The following is a 26827-nucleotide window of genomic DNA, read 5'->3' as shown; positions in this document are numbered from 1 at the left end:
GCGGTTTGTCAGTCCGGAAACCTGGACCAACAATCCAATGACTTGGGTTTTAATTCCATCATAACACTTATCAAATTTAAGTTGTTTTAATAATCTGGATTTTTAAACCAAAAGCAATTAATCTTACTAGCAATGACTATGGAAGCTACTAGATTGTTGCAAAATATGATTATTTTGATCTCCTCTCCATCTCTGGTCTTCAGTGTCTCCTGCTCCCATGTCAAGTGGTCTGCTCCGATGTCTTAACTGAGTTAAAGAGCTAGATGCACTTTGCATCTGGTTACTCTGCTGCTTTAGAGAAGTAAATCTACTGGAGCTCATTCAGTTGAATGCATTCACTGACATTCACTACGAAGTCAGTCACTTGATATTTTTAAATTTATTTTAATAATGTCTTCAATTGTCAATGTCAGTTTTATTTTTGAATTAAATTATTGAGAGATAATTTACTAAGATTATATCTCAAACTTGTTTAGACATTTTTAACTATCTCCAAAGTGTTTCTGATCAAATGTCATTTGGTAACAATGAAAAAAGCCATCTGACACCATATGTTGTCAAAATGTCAATAGAGTGGTTGATTAGTTTCCAGCATCTTGCTACTGGCTCCCCAATCCCTCTCAGCGAAGAGCAGCACTAATAACTGAATGTTAGCGGTTCTGCAGCTGCTAAAGTTTAGTGCATTGTGACAGAGGCAATGGTGAGGTGTTTTTGGCTTCAGGCACAATCCTGGAGGTTGGGAGCCATATAAAGGATGTTTCAAGAGAGTAGAGCAAGTAGAGATTGTGCCTATAGTACAAATTTATGCCACTTAGAACCTGGCAAAAAGTGATGAGTGAAATAAGTAAAATGAATAATGCAATGTGAGTTGAAAGTATATGCAATTTTTTCTTCATTTTGTTAATTTTTGATCAAAAATATGGATTTATGCTGTTTAACTGCACTGTTTAACAGTGCAAACATTTTAATGCAGTTATTTTCTTTTTGTCCTTCTGTACCAGATGTAACTGAACTAAAGGTGTTCGTTGACTTGGCTTCAATCTCAGCCGGTGAAAATGATCTTGAAGTTGATCGTGTGGCTTGCTTTCATGACGCTGTATTAGGCTACTCATCATTACTTTTTGAACTTCAGCCAAATGCTGGATTTGTTGACTTCATGCAATCTCTTCAGAAGTTGTGGAATGCTTTAAATAATGACCCAGATCTTACTAAGAAGCTGGTAAATCTTAAGTTTAAATTTCACTATAATTGATATTTGCTTCTTGTACAAATGGAGAAACCTATTTAATATATTAAGCAATTTGGTTTACAAGTGGCTTCTTGTTTTAGATAGAAGTGTAAACAAGAAGAGTTTTTTTTTCAAAATATAATCTCAAGCATTTTGAATTCTGTTTAAGGTCATTTCTTTACTTTGAATTATAGTAGGGCTAAATTCCATCAGAATTTCTTTGAATTGAGCTGGTATTTGTGTGAAGGAATATCAGTACCACCAATACTTCTGTGATATGTCTTATAAACTATACCTGGGTCAGATATAGATGTGTATTGACATTCCTAGGAATAGATGTTTGAAGTAGTATTGTGAGCTAATTCTGTAGATAGGAATTCTTTAATGACTAGATCAGGGAGTCAAATACTCAATGAAGCTACCTTTTTATCTTGCTCAACACTCATTGTAGCCACAGCTTTCACTGGTCTTTCTATTTCTCTTGCCAGTTTTTCTGAGTTCATGACTGGCATTAAAACTGACAAATCATTAACAATCTTGAGGAGTAATGTCATCATCCTTCAATTTTGCAATATTTTTTTAAAATGTAAAATATTATCAGTGCAGTATTATCAGTGCAGTAGTGTCATATTTAAGTAATTCTGGCTGATGGCCAAACCTCATTTTTTGAGTAGTTTTATCACAGACATCAGTGGAAGAGGTGTAAGAGAAAACTATGGCTGACTTTCTCTTTGAAGATGGAGATTGATTTGTGTATTTTACTGAAGAGTACTTAAGGATACCAGTAGAGATTTGAAAGAGTACTCAAGATTGATTGTATTTTACTACTCATGTTGTAATGTTTGCAAATAGGCTTTGAAGGCAATTGACTTTTTTTCCTCCACTTTCAGCGAGATTCTGCTCGGCATTTGGAATGGCTGAAAACTGTGAAAGAGAGCCATGGATCTGTAGAGCAGTCATCCCTTTCACTGGCTTCAGCCATAAATAGCAGTGGAATTTATAACATCAGTTCTCATGGAAAAAGCAAGGTACTGTACTTTCAAAGCGCTGAAATAAAGTGTTACCTATTTTACCATAATGTGCCTGTATATAAATTATACATTCATTCCCTTTTAATAGTTTTTTAAGATGATTCCTATGAACGTAATAAATTGACAATGGTAGGTAGGGTATAAATCCTTTTGTGCATATTACCTCTAAGTATTAAGACAATGGCTGATCCTGTGCCTCATCTACTTTCCTTGCCCAATCCCACATTCATGTTTTTCTTCAAGGGCAGATCTATCATCGTAGAACTTAATGGCTGAGCATTCACATCATTCTACTGGAGAACTCTTAAAGATTTTTTAAAAAGTCAATGCCATGGTAGCTGTCACCTGCACGGCCTCTGGATCATTCCAGGCAGTTGTTGCTGATATCTGTTGTATATCTGTGTGTTGTTTTCTATGGTGTTAGAGATGTCATGTTAAAAACAAGTTGGATTTTTGCATTGGGTGCACATGGATTTGCCAGCATGGCTGTTTCCCCAAGTTTTAGACAACCTCAACTGCACATGCCATGAAGACTCCCCTCAACAGCCTCAAACATTTCTTAACTGAAGTGTACAGGAAATCATTTCATGATGTGTAGTTAATCTCTGGAATTTTGGTTGTTGGCAGTATCTAAGGTGGAAGTAGATACATTCCTGAGAGATCAGGAAATAGATCTTCCAAAAATTCAATTTTAGGGAACTGATCTAGAATAGGAAATGAAACTGGATAATGCAGAAGAGGCCTGAGGAGCTGTGCGGCCTACTCCTGCTCATCTTCTATGTTCACCAGTAGAAAGAGTTTTTCTTGTAGTTGTTCACTACAACAGTTTTCTCGTGGTCAGTAGGGGCTTACATTGTTGCTTCATTATTTCAGAGTTGATTTTTACTTGATTGTTTTAATGGACATTAAGGACTGAGTTTTGAAAAACAAATGCTTCTCATGACATCTCCCATTAAGTATATTTCTGCAATGATAGAATGACCAAACAATAGTGTAGTATTGGCCTGCCAAGCTCACATTTCCACTGGGGGACGATCATAGCACACATCATTGATATGGTGACCTCATAGCATGCTCTATAACATTACTTCACAGGAGGAAGCAGCAAATACCTGAGAAAAGTCCAGATAATATGTTTTCACATCCTGTGTCCTCAACGGCTGGTAGTGTCTCTGGTTATCATATCTCCACCTGGAGTAAAAATAATATTGGCATTTATGGTCTTGTATATCCTAATGGGGTTACCCTTTCTAACCTCCAATAAATGTAGACCAATATTAGTCAATTATTTCTCAGGATACCCCATAACACCCAGAATCTAGTAAATCTATGCTGCACTGCCTCCAAGCCAAGTATATCTACCTCTGGCTGTGAAAACTAAATTGTACATGCTTCTCTAAATGATATTTCATTAGAACTCTGTCCAATCTCCACAAGACTTCAAAGCTTCTGTAGTCCAATGTCCTGTATAAATAAGCACATCGAGGTCCCTTCATACACAATCGTTGCTAATAACTCGGTATGTTCTTGAAAACCTCTGTGCACTTCACTTTTCCACCGAAGTTTCCATTATCAGCCTACCTTGGCTTGTTAAATTTCTGTTATCATTAATATAAATTAAGAATAGTTGAGATATGTGGAACTATCTTTTGGCAACAACTTGAACTGCCAACTTGAAAAAGGCATATATTCCAACTCTGTTTCCTTATAAAATTCATCTCTTGATAAGCCACGTCCATTGCTGCTTAAAAAATTTAGAATTATGAAAACAATTTCTTCTTTTTAAAATATCAACACTGCCTAATGAAATAAAGAAGAAAGAGGGTACAAATGAGGTTCACCAGGATGATGTCTGTATTTGTGAATATTAGTTCGTAGGAAAGGTTGAACCAATATGGATTGTCTACTCTAGAGTGCTGAAAACTGAAGGGCAACCTGATAACAATATATAAACATATGGTAGATAAACAGTGACTTTTTCCCAGTGTAGAAATGTCAAATAGTAGAAAGTATGGGTTTAAGATGAGAGCACAGAAGTTTAAAGGACACATGAGAGGCAATTCTTTTTTTAACATAGATTGGTAGAAGCCTAGTCATGGTGAAAGTAGATGTGATAGCAGAGTTTAAAAGCCACTTAGACAAGCGCATGGTAATGGAAGGTATTAGTTTCATTGGCATCATGGTTGGCACAGACATCGTAGGTCAAGGGGACTGTCATTGTGATCTGTTCTGTTTCAACAGCCATTTCTTCCAGTGAAAGTCAAAATTCAAAGTAAATTTATTACAGATTACATGTATGTCACCATATACAACCCTGAGATTCATTTCCTTGCGGGCAAACTCAATATATAATTCTAGAATAACCATAATAGAATCAATGAAAGAACGCACGGACTTGTTTGTTTACCTAGTGTGCAAAAGACAACAATTTGTGCAAATACGAAAAGAAAGAAATAATATTAATAAATAAAACAAGAATAAATATTGAGAACATGAGATGCAGAGCCCTTGAAAGGGAGTCCATAGGTAGGTTGTAGGAATATTTCAGTGCTGGGGAATATGAAGCTCAGTGAAGTTATCCCTTTTGGTTCCAGTGGCTGAGGGGTAGTAACTGTTCCTGAACCTGGTGGTGTAAGTCCTGAGGTTCACCTACTATCTTCCTGGCAACAACAACAGGAGAGCATGTCCTGGGTGATAGTGGGTCCGTGATGATGGATGCTGCAGTTGTGTGCATCCAGATAGGATGATTTCAATGGTGCATTGAAAAAAATTTGAAAAGTAAATCTTATCCATGATAAAGGGATCAGAACTGGGGAAAGGGGGCAATTTCAAGTTCCTGGGTGCCAATATTTCAATAACCTAACCTCAATGCAACATACAACTATGAAGAAAGCAAGACAGCAGCTGTAGTTCATTTGGAGTTTGAGGAGATTTGGTTTGTCAACTAAAACACTCGAAAACTTCTACAAATGTACCGTGGACCCCCACCACCCAGGACATGTCCTGTGCTCATTGCTACCATCAGGAAGGTTGTACAGAAGCCTGAAGAAAAACACTTAGCAATTCAGGAGCAGCTTCTTCCCTCGGCCAACTGATTTCTAAATGGACATTAAGATTATGTGCACTACCTCATTACTTATTTTATTACTTTTTCTTTTGCACTACTTATTTCAACCACTGTTTAATAGACATATATACTTACTGTAATTCATTTTTTTTCTCTATATCTATTTATCATGTATTTCATTGTATAGCTGCTGTAAAGTTGACTAATTTCCATAAGACATAGGAACAGAATTAGGCCATCTGGCCCAACAAAGCTGCTGCTCCATTCAATCATAGCTGATTCTTTTTTGCCCACTTCTGCCCCACTCCCTAGACTTCTCCATGTAACCTTTGATGCCCTGTCCAATCAAGAACCTATCGATGTCTGCCTTAAATACACCCATTGGCATAGCCTCCACTGCTGCCTATAATAACAAATTCCACAAGTTCACCACCCTCTGGCCAAAGAAATTTCTCTGCACCTCTGTTTGAAATGGACATCCTCTATCCTGAGGTTGTACCCTTTTGTCCTAGACACCTCACCATGGGAAACATCCTTTACACATATACTCTGTCCAGACCTTTCAACATTCAAAAGGTTTCAGTGAGATCCCCCCCCCCCCCCCACCATCCTTCTGAATTCCAGTGAGTACAGGCCCAGAGCCTCATATGATAACCCTTTATTCCTGGAATCATCCTTGTGAACTTCTTCTGAACCCTCTCCAATGCCAACACATATTTTAGATGAGGAGCCCAAAACTGTTCACAAAACTCAAGGTGAGGCTTCATCAGTGCCTTATAAAGCCTCAGTATCACATCCCTGATGTTACATTCCAAATCTCTTGAAATGAATAGAAACATTGCATTTGCCTTTCCCACCACCAATTCAGTCTGCAAGTCCCTTTGCATCTCAGATTTTGAACTCAGTCCATAAAGATTCAATATTTTCTGATCCTATGTTTCTAATGATTTGATGCCATTCTTTGCCACCAGAGCCACGCCACCCTGTCTGCCTACCTTTATTTCCCTCCAATACAAAGTATAGCATTGGATATTCAGCTCCCAGCTCCAAGAATCCTTCAGCCATGATACAGTGATGCCTTAACATCATACCTGGCAATCTCTAATAGTGCAACAAGATCATCCACCTTATTTCTTGTACTCCGTGTATTGAGATGGAAGACTTTGAGTACTATATTCATGACCCATCTGAATTCTACATACCTAATGCATTGATACTCACCCGGCTGGCTGCAATTTTGTCCTATCATCTGCCTGCCCTTCCTAACAGTCTGACTGCATGCTCTGTTGGCTTTTTTTTTACCATCTGTCCTATCCTGAGCCCCTTCATTCCAGTTCCTACCCCCTGCTAAATTAGTCTAAATCAGGGGTCAGCAACCTTTACCACTGAAAGAGCCATTTGGACCCGTTTCCCACAGAAAAGAAAACACTGGGAGTCACAAAACCCGTTTGACATTTAAAATGAAATAACACTGCATACAACGTTTTTTTTGCCTTTATGCTATGTATAAACAAACTATAATGTGTTGCATTTATGAAATCGATGAACTCCTGCAGAGAAAACGAAATTACATTTCTGCATGCAACAAAAACATTTTGAACTCCGAAAAAAAGACGTTGGGTTGAAAGTTACTTTTAAGTAAAATACTCAATGTCTATTTGAGTCCTTCTTGTATTTATGAAAAACGCCGAACTTAAATTTTCCGCCAGCAGCAAACCAAAAATAACATCAGCCAGCTGTCAGCCTGACAAATAAAAGGACTATTTCACTGAACAATGAAAAAATATGAATATACGTAAAATAATAGGCAATTAAAATATTTATCATACTTGGTTAATGGAATTTCTGCTCCTGGACCTCAGCGCACAGTGTCTGCACATTAGGGCTGTATGACGTCACCTTCATCTTTACACAGGATCGCAAGCTGTCATCTGTGAGGCATGCGCGATGTTTGTTTTTAATAAAGTTCATGTTGGAGAACACCTGCTCACATACATATGTGGATCCAAAGATCGACAGGACTCCAAGCGCATACTTTTTAATGTTTACATTAATGTCGGGGATAGCATTCCATGTCTCGAACACAAGTTTGTCCGGTCTGAGGAGGTTTTCAATATCACTCCATTTGTGATTCTGAGCAAGAATGGCCTTCTGACGGGCAACATCTTCAAGGTCTGCTGTCAAGCGTCTAAACTTGGACACCCATATGTTTTTGTCGGCTATGTCGGCCAGTTCCATCTCAAGATCAGGTTGACTCACACCTGCCAATGCAGTCGTATTCAGTAGGGATGGATCGATGCTTAGGGGAGTGACCGGGAAGGATAATGTGTTTTTTTTCCTCTCGGAACTCACAGAAGCGTTTCCCAAACGATGTTTGCATTGAGATGATTGCAGAATGTAAATACTCCGAATTTATCATGTCGTGACCTTGTTTGAACTCTCTCAAATTGGGGAAGTGAGACAATGTGCCTTTCTGTAAATCTCTGGCAAGCACTGTCAACTTGCGCTCGAATGCCAAAACATCCTCCAACATGTGTAGGGCTGTACGTCCTTTCCCCTGAAGAGCTGTGTTCAGTGTGTTCAGGTGCGCTGTCATGTCTACCATGAGTACCATGTCCAGCTACTCTGGTTGTTCCAGCTCAGGAAAGGTGAGCCCTTTGCTGCCCAGGAAAGTTTTCACTTCTTCCAGACACGTGACAAAGCGTTTCAGCACCTCCCCTCTGGACAGCCAGCGATAAAAACACGTTGTAGCGGTGTGCTACACGCAGTCAGTAAACTGCAATCAAAGATAACTTTATTCGAACTAAACAGCCTTGCTTTTAAGCCTCCCTCAACCCGCCCCCCCCATGGGCACGGATGCTCCAAAAGACACGTACTCACGAACCCCCGTAGGCTATCTCCCTTAGCCTGAACGCTGGCTAATTGTGAGCCAGTTCGGATGTGCCAGGAAATGGGTCGCCACAACGTTTTATTTAGATTGTACAAGATCACCATAATCTTCAAATTTAGAATTACATTTCAAAAACTAACAAACTAACATAAAATACATTTTAATTAAATACTCACCATTTATTTTCCAAAGCCACAGGGAGCTGCAGCACAGAGATGAAAGAGTCGCATGCGGCTCCGGAGCCGCGGGTTGCCGACCCCCAGTTTAAACCCTCCCCAACAGCTCTAACAAACCTGACTGTGAGAATATTGGTCCCCCTCGGGTACAGGTGCAACTTGTTCCTTTTGTACAGGTCATACCTCCCCCAGAAGAGATCCCAATGATCCAAAAACCTGAAGCCCTGCCCCCTGCACCTGCTACTCAGCCACACATTTTCCTGCCAAATCACCCTGTTTCTACCCTCACTGGCACCTGGCACAGGTTGCAATCCAGAAATTATAACCCTGGAAGTCCTGCTTCTCAGCTTTCTGCCTAGCTTTCTAAATTTTCTCTTCAGGATCTCTTTGCTTTTCTGAATAATGTTAATAATAATAAGTACTTTATTGATCCTGATTGGGAAATTATTTTGTTACAACAGCAACATTTAAAAACACACTTAACACTGTGCAGACTTAACTAATAATAAAATCCAGAATAATAATTTACAAATGTGCAAAGATGAACTGTTGCATATGCTTATTGCATTTGGAAGGAAAGGTTCTCTGTAATGATCCTTGTGAAAATTGAGTCTGTTCGAAACGGTGCTCTGCTGCTTATTCAGTAGGTCATGCAGAGGATATGCCCGACTGTCCATAGTTTAGTGACCTCCTCTCCACCACTAACTCAAAAGAGTCCAGGCTGTAGCCAAGGACAGATCCAGCCTTTTTGATGAGTTTATTTAGTCTTTTTGCATCACCGGCACCGATGTTGCTCCCACAACATGAGCCAGCAATGAGGATTGTACTCGCTGCGACAGAGTTGTAAAATATCTCCCAACATCCTGCTGAATGCATTGAAGGATCTCAGCTTCCTTAGAAATTAGAGTGTGCTTGTCCCCTTCTTGTAAACAGTCTTGGTGTTGGTTTTCCAGTCAAGTCTGTTGTCGAGATGAACACCCAAGAATTTGTGCTACTCCACCACTGCAACCTCTTTTCTCAGAATATATACAAGACTTGTCACAGTTCTCTTCCTGCTAAAATCAATCACCATCTCCCTGGTTTTGGCCACATTTGGGAGTAGATGATTCCTCCTGCACCACTCCACAAACTTGTCCTCTGTACTCTGATTCCTGCCCCTCTCTGATACACTCAACCACCGCAGAGTCATCAGAGAACTTTTGCAAGTGACAAGATTCAGATTTGTATTGAAAGTGTGAACAGAAACGGAGACAGGACAGTCCCTTGTGGCACTCCAGTGCCATTCACCACTATCTCAGATAAAGAACTAGCCAGCCATACAAACTGGGGTCTATCTGTCAAGTATAAAGTAATCCAGGAGATAGTGGATTTGTTTACACCCACCCTTTGCAGCTTCTTGCTCAGAAGAAGTGGCTGGATTATATTGAAGGCTCTAGAGAAATCGAAAAATGTGATGCTCACAATGCCACCAGCATCATTTAGGTGGAAGTAAACTCTTTGCAACAGGTAGATGATGGCATCATCCACCTCCACATGAAGTTGGTAGGCAAACTGTAGAGGGTCCAATGAAGATCTCACCTGCGGTCCAAATTAAGTCAGGACCAGCCTCTCCAGCATCTTCCTATGTCACTGGTACCAATATGTATCAAGACATCTGGCTGCTCTCCCTCCCCCTCCAAAATGCTGTGGATGCGATCTGAGAAGTCCCTGACCTGGCCTGGAAGAGAACATACTATTTGGGTGTCCCATTCACGTCCATAAAATCTCCTGTCTGTTCCTCAGACTATTGAGTCCCCTATCACTACCAGTCCCCTCGTCTACCTCTTCCCCTTCTGCGGCAAGAAGCCATGCTCAGTGCCACTAACCTGGTCTTCGTGGCTTTCCCCTGGTAGGTCATCCCCAAAATAGTATCCAAAGCTGTATACTTATTATCAAGGGGAATAGCCACGGGTACTTTTTGCTAACTGTCTATTCACATTTCCATTCAAATTATTCGGATTTTAAGACATATGCCAGTGATGTTAAACTTGATTCTGATAAAGCGACTCATTATGGTGCCTAAATTCCAACGCCATTGCTAATGGTTTCCCTGGATTCAGGTTCACAAAAATGATTCCAGGATTAAGCAGCTTGTAATATGCAGAGCATTTGATGGCTCTGAGCCTATATTCACTGGAATTCAGAAGAATGAGAGGTGATCTAATTGAAACGTATCGAATAGTGAAAGGCCTTAATAAAGTAGATGTGTAGAATCAAATCACAAACAAATGAAAATCCTGCAGATGCTGGAAATCCGAGCAACACACACAAAATGCTGGTGGAACTCAGCAGGCCAGACATCATCAATGGGGAAAGAAAAATAAAGTTGACGTTTTGGCCGGAAACGTCGACTGTACTTGTGTAGAGGAGGTTTCCTATGGTGGGAGTGTCTTAAAACCAGAGGACACAGCCTCAGATTAGAGGGGTGTCCTTTTAGAACGGAGATGAAGAATTTCTTTGCCAGAGAGTGTTGAATCTGGAATTCTTTGCCACAGGCAACTGTGGAGGTCAAGTCTTTATGTATATTTAAGGCAGAGGCTGATAGATTCCTGATTGTTCAGGGCATGAATGGAAACAAGGGGAAGGCAGGAGATTGGGGCTGAGAGGGAAAATGGATCATCCATGATCGACTCGATGGTCCACATGGACCATTTCTGCTCCTATGTCTTATGGTCTTATGGATTGTGGAGAAGAAGAAAGCCCTTAACTCCGAGTGGAGTTATTGGGACGCTTCCTGACAGCATTTTCAAAAAAAATTTTTTTTTTTTTAGCAGGCTTTCTTATTTTTACGAGGCTGAGTTGCTAGCTCGATGCTCAACCCAGCATGGATAGAAAGCGTGCAAGGGAGCTGGCTGGATTTGAACTTTGGAGCCTTCGCTCTGAAGTCTGGCACTGATTCCGCTACGCCACCAGCTGGTTCTTAGGGTTGTACTTAATCATTTTTATTTTTTCCACAGCTTTCTTTGGGGTCAGCTATCATATTAAAACTGCCAGAAAGTCATGATGACAATGAGGAGCTTCGAAGTCATACTTTCGAAGACCTGAAAGAACTACAGAATAAACTCATGCTGATGTCAGGCAAGGGAGACCATGGCCGGGAAGAAGTGGACAGATTTGTAGAGGTAAATGGCTACTTTAAAGTATTCAATTTATCTATGTGGGCAAGCTTGGCAGTGAAATACTCATTAGTCCATGAATTAAAATGCACTTTACACATACCATATCTAATCTTATAGATTTATTGTTAATATTTGCAATAACATTTTAAATAACTATAGTCTTGGGTATAGTTTCACTAAACTGAAGCACTGTCTTCACCACAATGTCAAATGTGAAAAACTAGCATTCATTTGTATTTTTGCTGAGCATCTGTTAATACGTTAACTCTATTTACGAAAATATCTGTACATTTTAAATAAGGAAGGGATAACACTTAAGTTCTAATTATTTATTTTTGCTTTTGTCCGTGAAATTTTACTTATTATGTCAAGACCATTATCACAGCAATAGGATATGCTAAAACTCATGTAGCTCTGAATTACATAGGAAAGTGTGACAATACTACTGGATCTCAATGAATTTCTGTTTTGTGTACAGGTATTTTCCAATGTCCAAAGGCTTGCAACATCCTTCATCAGCCTGTTTTCTGCTGGAAACATGCTATTTAGGAATTGGAAAGGAGAAGTGTATTGTTCAAGGAATTGTGAGGCTTGTATGGAAATAGATTTCAATCTAAAGGAAGTGGGTGTTATTAAAGTTAGTGGAAATGTTACCGAGCAGCTTCCCATTCTCTGTAAAAAGATAGAAGCCTATCTGGAAGTATGGAAGCAGTATATGGATCAGCAAAGATCTCGCTATTATTATTTAAACTTCTACACAGCTGAACAAATTGTTTACCTCAGCACTCAATTATTTGATCGTAACTGTACCAGACTAGATGTCCTGATGATGCTGTCTTTCATTAAACCCAACTGTACTGCTGAAGACCTAAAAGTAGCTCAGCAGAAACTTTTTGATGGAGATATAAGCACAGGAACTCGGCCATTAGTCAACCGGATGCTGAGACAAGTAGATATGCATGATGTACCCATGGAAGCAAAGATGGATTTGGTGTGGGAATGTTATATGGAAAATATGACTTATTTTCTGTCTGGCTGCCTTGATGTTAGCACCCTTGGTAAACTTCTTCAAAATGTTGCTGACGTGAAACAAACTGTTGCAAGAGCATTTCCACCTGGTTTTCAGGAAGGTCATCCTAACCTTGTTGTTTGTCCACATTCTGAAGTGCTTACATCTGCTTTGTGCGTTTACCTGCACTCCAGTAATCAGCCTTTGCCTGCTTATGACGAAGTACTTCTGTGTACAGCGGAAACTACATATGAACAAGTAGAACTTTTTTTGAGGCGATGCCTAACTGCTGTCAGCACACATTCCAAGATATATTCTCTACTCTATGCTGATGAACTCACTTATGATGTTAGTGTGAGATTTGAAGAAATGTTCAAAAGTTTACAGTTAAAAATTCAGTCAGATTATAAACTGGTGATATTATGCAGTTGTGAGAGGGAACACTGCTATATTCCAACTGCGTTCAGTCGACACAAGGTTCATATGATTCCACAAGAACCTCTAGAGAAAATCCAGAGTTATCTCAAAAATCATTACAAAATTTCAATTGCTTCATCAGCAGCCACTGTCTTTAAAGATGGAATGTTTGTAAGGATCATATCTTCCAAGAGAGCTGGCGTTGGTAAGTTGCTGTAAAGTAAAAGAAGTTTGCTTAAACATGCTGATCATTTCTTCATTTTTGCTAGCTATAAAGCTACAAGTATAGTCACTTTGCTGGATAGTTGTGTACCAGTAAATTGAAAGTACTTATAACAAACATAAGGCCAAAGTTAAAATTCACACTAAAAAGCTGTAATTGACAAAAGTAGACAAATTTATTCTCATGAATAATTCCTTTCTTGAAGCTGTTCTTCTAGCACATAAGTAGAAGTAAAAATTTATAGTTAAATATTGTCAGCTCTAAAACAGACTCTTTGGCTCGATTGGTCTGTGCTGATCATAGCATTCGTCCTCCCAGTCTGGTCCATAATCCTTCAAGCTTTTCCCCTCTATGTAGCTATCTAAGTGCCTCTGAAATGTTGCATTTGTACCCACCTCAACCACTTCGTCTGTCAGTTCATTCCAGGTACTCTTTTAAATCCACCTCAGAAGCTCCCAGTGAATCCCAAGCAAACCTAAACTTTCCAGACCAGCCTGCCATTTGGGACTGTGCCAGATGCCTTCCTTGAGACCAAATAGACAACATCCATGGCCCTACCTTCATTTATCCCCTTTAGTTAACTCTGGAAAAACTCCAAAAGAAAGTATACAGGAATTATGGGATATGTCAATTCAAATGATTATGGTATCCCCCTTGAAAGATATTTATAAATCATGGAATAGTGTTGTTCACTGTTGTTTCGCCCTTGAACATTTTCACAACAGGTGGTCGCCATCCCTATCTTGTCATCCCATTTTTACAGCTTTCTGAATAACAATACAAGTCAAGAACTCTATGAACACATCCAAAAATAACAAGAAATTAATTGAACCTGTGAATATGTATTTACTCAAAACCTGTCTATACTTAAGTGAAATGAATAATAAATTATTAATATCTACTGCATACCAATGCAGCTTATTTTACAGGTGTCAAGCTTGATATTGTCAGTCATGATTTTGTTCAGCTTGAAGTAGTTTGGTTGGGTTGTATTGGGTACATTCAGCTGGATAAATTTTGATTCTCATTTAAATTGAGACTTGTTTTAAAACACAATTTTTTCTAAAGGAAAATCACTTTATGTGAAGAGATTACATGAAATGTTAAAGAAACAAACTGGAGAAGATAATTTGTTGAAAACAATACGTCTTTTAGAACCACGGCTGGATGAAAATAAAGTTCTCCGAGCTCTTTTATCATTTATAAAACCATCAAATGAGAGCAAACCTCTGATATTTCACTTTGACGTCGCCTCTTCTGTAAGTTTGCTTTACATAGTGTGGTTGTATGTTTCTGAATGTGATGTATTTTTAAGTTAGAAAGCTGACTTTTACAACATTTGTATATCTTCTTCTGCTTCTGAAATGGAAACTGTAATAATCTTACCTTAATATTTTGTGAATTGCTCAATTAAGTAAGGACCATTTGTCATTATTGATCCTGAATTTATCTAGCAGATGTGTTCTTGATAACTTTGACGTAAGTGTAAGTTTTGGAATTTGAATCAACAATAGATAGTAATCTATAGCTTGAAATAGACTAATTTATTACTGTTTCTACAACAGTGAAACAATCATGTCCTGGTCTAGGAAATAATGGGACAAATTATAAAGTTGACAAACCAGGATTCTTTCTTGTTGCAAATAATTTGTATCATTGCTTTCAAGCTAGAAACACTCATCAGATTGGGTATAATCTGTGGGAAGAACATCAGAGTTACTGTTTCAGGTTAATCACCCTTAATAAAAACTGGGAAATAGAGATAAAAATATTATTTTTAACTCAACATCCAGACATGGGATCCTCTACCTGAAACGAGGAAGGCTGTCAAAGGACACAGGATAAAGATCAGTTGTAGATATGGTAAAGAAATCGTAGATGGCATTTAATCCTAGTAACTGTATGGTGTTACATTTTGAGAGGTCAAAGTAAAGAGAACATGCACAGTAATGACAGAACTCATAGCATTAATTAGACTATTGTTTATTGACTACAGCTGCAGCTTCAATAGTATAATTCCAAGCAAACTCATCACCAAGTTAATAGAGCTGGGACTTAACAGCTCCCTTGACGTCTTGGATTTTAGACTTCCTGATTAACCAACCACTATCAGTAACGAAAGGCAATACCGCCTCTGTCATGATTGTCTCAACATTGGTTCCTTACAGGATTGCATCCTCAGCCCTTTACTTTGCTCACTATGCACTCAAGACTGCATGGTCAGTTTCTGCTATAACTCCATCTACACGTTCACAGATGACGCTGTCGTAGTGGGCCAATCTCAAATAACAATGTTGCAGTGAACAGGAAGGTGATAGAGGCTAGTGCTGTGGTGTGATGACATCAGCCTTTTCCTCAATGTTAGAAAAACAAAGGGCATTGACTTCAGGAAGGGGTTGGCATGCACATGCTCCTGTTTACGTCAATGGTACTGAAGTTGAGAGCTTAGAACTTGATGTTCCGAGGAGTGAACATTCCCAAGAGCCTGTCTTGATCCAATCATGTGGAATCCATCACCAAGAAAGTGCACCTGCACCTCCTCTTCCTCAGGAGGCTAACATAATTTGGCATGTCCCTTTTGTTATTGCCAATTTTAATACTCCATAGTAAGCATCCTATCTGGTTTTGAGTGGCAGCTGCTCTCTCAGAGACCGCAAGAAGCTTCGGAGTTGTGGATACAGCTGAACACATCATGAAAGCCAGCCTCCTCTCCATGGACTCACTGTGCACTTCTTGCTGCGTTGGTAAAGCAGGTATCATAATTGTAAACCCCACCCACCCCAGACATCCCCTTTTCTCCCTCTTCCCACTGGACAAAAAATACACAAGTCTGAAAACCTGTATCATCAGCCTCAAGGATTGTTTCTGTCCTGTTGCAATAAGACTATTGAATGGTCCTGTAGTATGATAAGGTAGATTCTTGACTTCATACAGTAGTTTACTTTGTTATATCTTGCACCTTATTTTCTGTCTGCACTTTCTCTGAAACCATAGCACCGTCTTCTGCATTCTATTATTGTTTTCCCTTGTACGACCTCTGTATACTGTGTTATGAAATAATCTGTATGGATGACATGTAAACAAATGTATATGTGACAGTAATAGACCAATTTACAGAGGGATCTGAGGCTCCAAGTCCATAGATAACCTGAAAGTGACAACACAAGGAAAGATAGTAAAGCAGACTTATAACATGTTTGCATTCAAGCTGTGTACAACTTTGGTTAGACCACATTTGGAGTATTCTGTTCAATTCTGGTAGCCTCATTTTTCAGGGAGTATGTGGAGGCTTTGGTGACAGTGTAGTGGAGATTCAACTGGATACTGCCTGGATTAGAGAATATTAGCTGTAAGAAGAAATTAGCAGAGAAGAGACCTGATAAAAGTTAATAAAATTATGAGAGGCATACAGTGCTTTGTAAAAGTATTCAGGCCCCAGCACTTTGTTCACATAAATGAATATTACCATCAAGGATTTTGATCGATTTAACTGAGAAATTATATTTGTGAATTGCATGCTTGATTTTCTTATCAGTCAGACCCAAAAAATGGAAAACTGTAAAGCATGAAAAAGTACAGATTCAGAAACTGAAATGTCAGCAGTTCAAAAGTATTCATCCCCCTTGCTCAGTACTTAGTTGAGCCAGTTCTTGCAGCTATTACAGCCAGTAGTCTTTTCGGATAAGTCTCTATTAGCTTTGCACAATGTGATGGAGCAAGATTTGCCCATTCCTCTTTGCAAAATTGCTCAAGCTTTGCCAAGTTAGTTGGGAGTGGCTGTGGACAACAATCTTGAGGATTTCTCAGAGATGTTTATTGGGTTAAGATCAGAGCTGTGACTAGGTCATTCGATTATCTACATCAGCAAATTAGGTGAGCAGGTAAACTAATACTGTATACAGTATTGTACCCGAGGAAAGTCAGCATTGTAAATACAAAGGGGATGAATACATTTTCAGCCTCATAACTCTGGTTTTAATTTTTCAGTAAATTGTTGACACGTTTTGGAATTTTCTTTTGATTTGACCTTAATTTTTATGAGCTGTTGTCAAAATCCATGATTATGTGTATTGTTAAAACAGAATTTGAAATCATGGTTAGATGAATAAGGTTTTCAAAGGCAAGCAAATAGCCTTGATTTGCTTTAGAATTTTTTTTACCATAAGCATGTGTATCCAGAGATACCGGCCACGTGACAGATGCACTGCCACCTGGCTGGTCGGAGGACACACCACATGCCAGTCAACATTTGGTCCCTCCCAACTAATCAATGCACACCTAAATTATTGGTCACCTTAATTGGATTATCTTGCCCAGCCCCATGCTTTAAAAGGTGAGACTTGGCCTTGGCTCGCCCTCTCTTACAGACCACCTCATTGGAGGTAAGTGCATTGATTTATGCTTGGGAAGGTCTATCGTTTGTCCTGGTAAGGGAGCCGCAGCTATCCAAGGTCAAGGGGGATAGCTGTTGTAGTGCTTTTCCCTTGTTCTTTGTATGTGTAACCGTACCCTGTCCCCACAACGCTTCCTGTGTATTGTAGTTGCTTGTGTTGACCCAACTTCCCCTTGTAAATAAATTCCTTATTATTAAAACTGTGTGTCCAGGCCTCTACTGTTGAGACTCAAAGAACCAGTTATTTTCCATCACAACATTATGTATGTATTTTTGCTTTGAAAAGTAGCTTTACTTATTAATAGAAATATATTTCTTTCAGGTGCAGAAAGGATTATGTGAATTTCTTTTCAAACTATTTGTCTTACAATATTTGATGGGCACTGATGAAAAAATGTGGAAGTGCAGTCAGAGGCATTTGTACGTTGTAGAAATGCTTGAGGGAACCGGACTTGCTCTAAGAAAGCAAACAAGACGAGTAAGTATTATTAAGTATAATGAGTAAGTAAGGTCTACCAAAACTCGACTACCAAAAACTCCATATCCTAGCCAAAAAACTCCCTTAATTCCCAGTTAACTTTCTTGATCTGGAGTGCATCAAAAATACAGTTCATAATCCAGCACTTAATTATCTCAGACAGGGTGTCTCTCATCAGCAAGCGAGAAAGAAAGAGAAATTGCTCTGCAACAAAGAGAGTGGAGACCAGCAATTTGCTGACATCCCAATCTAATGCTTATTGCTTCTCCAAGCCCCAGCCCCTGCCCCTCCCCCCACCCCATTTTGGGGACTGACAGGCTCTCACTCTTCATCAAAAGAGAGAGAAGGATTGGTTAAGCACAGAAGCCTTCCTCTGACAGCATCACACATCACCTGCTGTCCTGATGTTTCAATCATCCACGATGCTTGGGTTGGCAAATTCAGCAAGGAACCGGGTTGTGTGCCTTCATGCTTCTGTACCTCCTCCTTAAAGGTAACAATGAGAACAAGGATTATGATTTTAGACCTATGTCCTAAAGTAGTCTAGCAAAAAAAAATCTGTTAGCAACTGTGTAAATAGCTTTGGACATTTTTCCTATGTGAAAGGTACTTGTGATGGTACTTCTGAATGTAAGAGTATACTGAACAACTCTTTTTTTTGCTTCTCTTTCTTTCTCTCTAAGACTTGTATCTCTGGAGTAAAACTTCAGTCATTACTCTTAATATTTCTTCATTTTAGTCAGTTTAGTTTTATTTTTTGCCTGATTACATTCCTATGATGGATTTGGATTCAATTTTATATTTTAACGATACTATATGAATACAAGTCCCTGTATGATTATTGGACCTATGTACTATTTGCTGTTCCTCTCCAGGCATCTGATTGTACATAGTATTTTTCTCCTCTGTGTTCTGCACCTAGTTGGCTAAATAAATAGTTTGATGAGGCTGGCACACTTTGCTTTGAACTGGTTTGCAGGTAAGTCTTTTGTTAGTCAATTTAAGCAGTTGAGGAGAAGGCAAGTGTTTTTATATGACATTGCCAAGCTCAGACAACTTGTTTCCCGCCTATTTCAACTCATCTTCCCCCAGTCAGACACTGGTTATGTTCTACGAGCAGAAGAACATGTTTTACTAGCGGTGGTAGTGAAAGTGTTTCACAATTCACATGGAGTTCAAGCTGGTTCTTTAGAAGTTTTAACTGTATTGTTGCCTTGTATTTCCAGCCTCTGCAGAATTCTTGTATTTATTTATTGAAGTCAAATTTCCTCCCTCTCCAAGGTATTCAAGGTACTTTCTTCCATCCTCCTTTCTGAAATCTACAGGTATTACATCATCACCTCATTTTGTTCTCAAATCAACTCTGTCACTCTTTTTTGGATATATTTTGTGTATGCCCATAGAGGACCATTTGGATTATTTCTTTTTTTGTAATTTATTTTTTTATTGAAGTTCATCATCAAACAAACATTTCCATAAGATATATTTCAGATATTGTACATGTATATCATATAGTCATATATGCCACAAATCTCCACATAATATTTATCTGAGGTATACACTTATAGAAAACAGGAAAGAAAGAACAAGTGAAAGGAGAAAACTATGTACAAGTAGAGAGTGATTTTTTTTTTAACAACATGTTCATGGATTTGTGAGAATAAAATCAGGCCTATGAGGTGTTATGTAATTAAACCATTTTTCCCAGTATGAATCAGATTGTTCCAACTTTTGATTAACAGATGCTGTTTTCTTCTCCATTTTGTAAATGTCCATTGTAATTTCTATCCATGCATTTAAGGTTGGGCTCTCCTGTGAAAACCATTTCCTAGTAAGAGTCTTTTTACCAGCCACCAACAGTATATTCATTAAATATTTATTTCTTTTCAACCATTCTTGAGGTGTATACCCAAAATATATGGTCTTACTTTCTAAGGGTATTTTACATTTAAAGGTGTCTTGTAGGACACTGTGTATCCCACTCCAATAATCTTTGATAATGGGGCATTCCCAGAAAATATGATAATGGTTTGCATTTTGATTTCCACAATTTCTTCAGCTAACAGGGAGGGTTACTATCATAATGGGATTTCTGAGAGGGTGTAATAAAATATCTTATCAAGTTTTTTCATCCAAACTCCCTCCATTTCTGTGAACTGGTACACTTCCATTGATACCTCTGTATTATTGTCCATTCTTCCTCAGATATAATTATCCCAAACTTCCTTCTCAATGTATGAAGTCGAATGTGTTTTATGATTTGATGAACCGTTATACCCGCTTGAAATGATTCTACTACTATTATCTGAATTATATGCTTTTCTAAATAGCTCTATCAAACATGTACTTGCCTTGGTTACATTTTTAACTGTCCTATTAACATACTGTCACATATGTAAATACGGATAAAAATCTTGTTTTTCTAAGAAGTGTTTAATTTGGATTATTTCTAATGATAGCCTTCATCTTTGCTTCTACAGTTTCTCTGCCCTTACCCCTTCTTTCATTTCTTATTTGTGTTTTTTTTTAAAAACATTTGGCCTGTTTTTTCAAGTGTTATTAATCTTACAACCGTAACACACTTGCATCACATTCAGATTCATTTATTTATTACACGTATATTGAAACATACATGCAGCTAATGATGTGCTGGAGCAGCCCGCAGGTATTGCCACACATTCTGGAACCAACATAGTGAATTCAGGTGTTCGGCAGAACAACAAAGATCACAATAAGCAAGAACACACTGAGCAACAAAACAACAACAGCAATCGATTCAGTTCAACTTTAAATACTCTTCATCAGTACTTGATAATACTACCCAGTTTGGCGGAGTAACATCTCATTTTTCGTCTGGGTAGCCTTCAACCTAATGGCACGAACATCGATTTCTATAATTTTCAGTAATCACTGTCCCTCCAACCCTGCCCCCTTTTTTCATTTCCCATTCTGTTTCTCTCTCTCTCCGCTTCTCTTGTCCTCACCTGCCCATCACCTCCCTCCAGTTCTTCTTGTCACAGTCTCACAGACTTCACCTATGAGATTCTTCCTTCAGCCCTTACCCCTTCCACGTATCACTAAACAGCTTTTTACTTCACCCCCCCCCCCGGCACTCCTGCACCCACCTTTCCCCTCACCTGGTCTCACCAGTCACCTGCCAGTACTCCTACCCCTCTCTTCACTTTCTTATCTAGCTTCTGCCCCTTCCTTTCTGGTCCTGATCAAGGGTCTCAGCCAAAATCATTAACTGTTTATTGCTCTCCACAGATGCTGCCTGATTTTGATGAGTTCCTCCAGCAGCATTTTGTGTTATGTTGTTTTTGATTCCATTATGTTTTTTTATATAATTTCAGGGTGTACAAGTGCCAAGCCATAACTTTCTGGACATCTTCCCTAAAGTATACTGTAGACCACCTAAAGAAGTCCTTGAACAAGAAGTAAGGAAATCTGAAACTCCAACATGGAACGGTATTGATCCTCTCATGGATGAGGGAGAATTTCGCAGTGAAGCATTTCAAAGACCATATCAATATCTCAGAAAATTGCAGAAGAATGAAAACTTGGATACCTTTATTTACCAAGGAACTATTGAGGGCAGCCATGCAGAGTGCTTGCAGATGTTTCTGATCTATTGTGGGGTAATCGATCCTTCTTGGACTGAGTTGCGGAATTTTGCTTGGTTTCTTAACCTGCAGTTGGAGGACTGTGAAACTTCTGTGTTTTGCCAATTTGACTGTATCAAAGATACTTTGCAAGGCTTCAAGGGTTTTGTTGTTAATTTCATGATTTTGATGGCAAAAGATTTTGCAACACCATCTCTCAACATTTCAGACCAGAGCCCAGGAATTCCAGCTACAAACCTAGGTGGTGTTTCAGAAGCTGACATGGCACCATTTCTCATGAGAAAGAAGTGGGAATCTGAGCCACATCCTTACATTTTCTTTAATGATGATCATACATCTATGACTTTCATTGGTTTTCACGTCCAACAAAATGCACGTGGTGGCATTGATGCCATTAACCCATCAAATGGCAAGATTATTAAATCAGATATAATGACCCGTCAGCTCTATGAAGGTTTGCTGCTACAAAGGGTCCCATTCAACATTGATTTTGACAAACTTCCACGGTGTGAAAAGATTGAGCGGCTTTGCACAATGCTGGGCATTCAGTGGCCACTGGATCCTGATGAAACCTATGAGTTGACCACGGACAATATTTTAAAAATACTTGCTATTCACATGAGATTTAGATGTGGCATTCCTGTGATCATCATGGGGGAGACTGGGTGTGGTAAAACAAGGTTGATCAAATTCTTATGTGAGTTACGGAAAGTTGGTGCAAATACAGAGAATTTGAAACTAGTGAAAGTGCATGGCGGAACAACTGCAGATATAATTTATTCAAAAATTAAAGAAGCAGAAGCTCTTGCAAAATACAACAAGCAAGAATATGATTTTGACACCGTTCTATTTTTTGATGAAGCCAATACAACTGAAGCTGTTAGTTGCATTAAGGAAGTCGTTTGTGACCAGATGATTGAAGGGATACCTTTATCTCCCAATACAGGTTTGCAGATAATTGCAGCATGCAATCCTTACAGAAAACACACAGACGAGATGGTAAAGCGTTTAGAATCAGCTGGGTTAGGCTACCGTGTCCGAGCAGATGAAACAGAAGACAAATTGGGATCCATTCCTTTGAGACAACTTGTGTATCGTGTACAAGCTTTACCACCGAGTATGATACCACTAGTGTGGGATTTCGGGCAACTTGACAACCTCACAGAGAAGCTGTACATCCAGCAAATTGTCCAAAGGTTGACTCAGTCCATTTCGGTACCCTCCGTCAATATTCAGTGCATGGTAGATACTTTGTCAGCTTCACAAAATTTCATGAGACGCCAGCAAGATGAGTGCAGTTTTGTAAGCCTTCGAGATGTGGAGAGGTGTATGAAAGTGTTTGTTTGGTTTTACGGCCATCAGAACATGCTATTAAACAATTTGAAACAATTTCTAGAAGATGATAACAATAAGGAAGAATCCATTCCATCGAGTGATGACATCATCTTGCCTTTTGTGCTGGCACTTGGCGTTTGTTATCATGCGTGTTTGGAAAAGAAGGTTGCTTATCGTAACGCTATCTGCCAGCATCTCCCTTCTCCATATAATGACCCTTCCAAAATTTTACAGCAACTTGAGCTCTTCCAAGATCTTTTATTAAGTGGTGTACCACTGCAGGAAACAATTGCAAAGAATTCTGCATTGAAAGAAAATGTTTTCATGATGGTCATTTGCATTGAACTTAAAATCCCACTATTCTTGGTTGGAAAGCCTGGTAGCTCCAAATCTCTAGCAAAAACAATTGTAGCAGATGCCATGCAGGGGCAAGCAGCTCACTCAGAATTATATAAAAACCTAAAACAGATCCATTTAGTGTCATTTCAGTGCAGTCCTCATTCCACCTCTGAAGGAATCATTAATACGTTTAAGCAGTGTGCACGTTTCCAAGAAGGGAAGAACCTTGACGAATATGTTTCTGTTGTGGTCTTGGATGAAATTGGTCTTGCTGAAGATTCTCCAAAAATGCCACTGAAAGCTCTTCATCCACTTTTGGAAGATGGATGTATTGACGATGACCCTCTTAAGCATAAGAAAGTTGGTTTCATTGGAATATCCAACTGGGCTCTAGATCCTGCCAAAATGAATAGAGGAATTTTTGTATCGCGAGGTGTTCCTGACAAAAAAGAATTGATTGAAAGTGCCAAAGGTATCACTTCTTCTGATCATATGATCCAAACAAAAGTGAAAGGTTCATTTGAAAATTTTGCAGAAGCTTATCTAGAAATCTGTAAACAACAAAGTAAGGAATTTTTTGGACTACGAGACTATTACAGTTTAATAAAAATGGTCTTTTCACTTTCAAAAACCTCCAAAAGAGAACCAACTCCTGAGCAATTAGCTGAGATTGTGCTCCGTAACTTTAGTGGAAGTGATGATGTTAAAGTTATGGACATTTTCAAGTTTGTACTCAAGAATATTTCTTATGATAGTATCAACACTTTGGATCTGATCAAATACAACATTTATGCAGATTCTAATGATCTGGAGTGCCGGTATCTTCTAATTCTTACTAAAAACTTTGCAGCTCTTCAAATACTTCAGCAAATGTTTTTCTCCAATCAACAACAACCTGAGATAATCTTTGGGTCTAGTTTCCCCAAAGATCAAGATTATACTCAGATTTGCAGAAACATCAACCGTGTTAAGACTTGCATGGAAACTGGGCAAATGGTGGTTCTGTTAAATCTGCAGAATCTTTATGAAAGCCTGTATGATGCTTTGAATCAATATTATGTGTACCTTGGAGGACAGAAATATGTGGATTTAGGATTGGGGACTCACAGAGTCAAATGCAGAGTCCATCCAAATTTCAGGCTGATAGTTATAGAGGAGAAGGAAGTAGTTTACAATGAGTTTCCGATTCCTCTGATCAATAGACTTGAGAAGCATTATCTTGATATTAACACAGTCCTTGACAAAGATCAAAGGAGTACTGTAAACTTTTTGCAGAAGTGGGTGCAAAGTTTCACAGGAGTTAGATCCAGACATGTTTCAGTCCATGGTACACAGCAGAAATATGATCCATCAGATGTGTTTGTTGGTTATCACTCTGACACATGTGCGTCTGTTGTTTTACAAATAACACAAAGGTTGAAGCAGACTCAAAGATCTTGGGACGGTATACTCAGTGAAGCACAGTGGGTGCTGCTGAACTGTGCCACCCCGGATTCTGTGGTTCGTTTATCTAATTCTGAACTTCCCCCACATGAGGCTGATGAGGTTATGCAGAAGTACTTTGAAGAACAACATCATGATTCTCTTGCAGATTTCATCCATTCTCATATCAAATCTGGAATTCATTCCCGGGCAGTTTTCACTGAGGTACTCTCTTTTTTAATGATGTAGTTTTCTGTACTATGAAAGTGGCTTATACTTATGTTACTGGATTAGTTTACATTTTTCGTCATATTACTGATCTACAAGAGAAATACCTTCACAATGACTTTTGAGATCTTTGTTTCTTCAAGCAGGATTACATTTAGAATCCTTGTTTGCTCTTGGAATTTGATTTTTGTTTTGTCTTCTGGAAGCCAAGATTTCATAATAATGTAACATGTTATTGGGTGAGCATTTTGGAACCAGTGGCATTAGACAGGAATTTGCGAACTTGGAGAAGATGTTTGCAGGCAAAGGGACATCTGGCAAGTGGGGGGCTTTTAAAAGTAAATTGGGGAGAGCTCAGGGTTAGCATATTCCTTTTAGAGTGAAGGGCAAGGCTAGCACAATTAAGGATATTTGTTTAGGTAGGGACATTGAGAAAAAGAAAGTAGCATGTGTCGTATTTGCAGCTAAGATTAAGAAAACCCCTTGACATGTTGCTGTAAACTTAAGAGGAGAATCAGGAGAACAAAATGAGGGCATTTGATAGCTTTGGCACATAAAGTAAAGGATAATCCTAAGGGATTCTTTAACTACATTAAGAACAAAATGGTAACCATGGAGAGAGTAAGACCCTCAAGAAGCATGTAGTTGTTTATTTCTCATCTGTATTTACTCTGGAGGAGGTAATGGAAGCTAGGGAATTAAATGAAAAGAATAATGATTTCAAAGCAGAAGGTGCTGGCAGTCTTAAACCATTTCAAGGTGGGTAAGTTCCTGGAGCCTGTCCAAGTGTAACTGAGAACATCATGGCATTGTAGGGAAGAAATTTCTGGGGCTCCAGCACAAATATTTCTGTCACTGTTACCCACACATGAGGTGCCAGAAGACTGGAGGGTATCTAATGTTATGCATTTATTTAAGAAGGTCTGCACGGACAAGCATGGAGCTACAAGCTATTGAACCTAACATTGGTGGTGGGAAATTTACTGCAGGAAATTCTGTGGGACATAACCTACCAGCATTTGGAAAGACAAGGGCTGAATAGTCTGCATGCTTTTGTGCATGGCAAATCATATCTCACAAATTTGATTGAGCTTTATGAAGAGGTGACAAAAAGGAGTGTTAAAGACAGGGTAGTGGACTTTTGTGAGGCTTTTGACAAGATCCTGCATGGTGGGCTGATCCCAAAGATGAGATCACGGGTGAGGTAGCCAGTTGGATAGAAAATTGGTTTGGTGGTAGGAGTTACAGGGTGTTAGAAATGTGTTGTTTTACACATTGAAGATGTATGACCAACATGCAGGAAGGATTTGTTTTAGGTCCACTGCTGTTCATCACTTAATGATTTGGATGAAAATGCAGTCGGTATGGCTGGTGTATTTATGGATGACGCAGGAATTAGTGGCATAATTGACAATTAAGGAGGATAATTTGATGAATCTTGTAAGATTGAGTTCAGGTGAGAAAGTTGTGGATGGAATTCAACTCTAGCAAGAACAAAGTGTTGCATTTTAGTAATTTAAACCAGAGCAGGACCAGCTCAGTAATTAGCAAGGCTTAGGTGATCGTTGTGGAACAAAAAGTCCTAGAAGTACAAATACATAGTTCTCTGAAATTGGCAACACAGCTACACAAGGTGATGAAGGAAGTGTCTGGCATGCCCATCACCATCGGTCAGGGCAATGAGAACAAGAGTTGGGAGATTTTACTACAGCTGCACAGGGCATTGGTAAGACCACACTTAGGATATCCTTGAATTGGAACTGATTTGTACAGAGAGGCTAGACAGGCTGTGGCTTTTATTTTTTTGCTT

The 26827-nt window shown here is 39.0% G+C and overlaps 1 protein-coding gene across 1 annotated transcript in view; it reads left to right on the top strand.

Annotated features, from left to right (window-relative positions):
* Nucleotides 1-26827, top strand: part of rnf213a (ring finger protein 213a) — a 218203-nt gene that overhangs the window by 78136 nt on the left and 113240 nt on the right. Inside the window, exons 21-27 of the mRNA XM_059948403.1 lie at nucleotides 1002-1219; nucleotides 2119-2256; nucleotides 11389-11553; nucleotides 12029-13181; nucleotides 14268-14458; nucleotides 17915-18070; nucleotides 21424-25014. Of these exons, the coding sequence (XP_059804386.1) occupies nucleotides 1002-1219; nucleotides 2119-2256; nucleotides 11389-11553; nucleotides 12029-13181; nucleotides 14268-14458; nucleotides 17915-18070; nucleotides 21424-25014 (5612 nt within the window). The remainder of the gene's footprint in view (nucleotides 1-1001; nucleotides 1220-2118; nucleotides 2257-11388; nucleotides 11554-12028; nucleotides 13182-14267; nucleotides 14459-17914; nucleotides 18071-21423; nucleotides 25015-26827) is intronic.

Source organism: Hypanus sabinus, chromosome 23, assembly GCF_030144855.1.
Source record: "Hypanus sabinus isolate sHypSab1 chromosome 23, sHypSab1.hap1, whole genome shotgun sequence".
NCBI classification, from domain to species: domain Eukaryota; kingdom Metazoa; phylum Chordata; class Chondrichthyes; order Myliobatiformes; family Dasyatidae; genus Hypanus; species Hypanus sabinus.
Note: the sequence above shows the minus strand (reverse complement) of the source record. Positions and strands in the feature narration are given on the sequence as shown.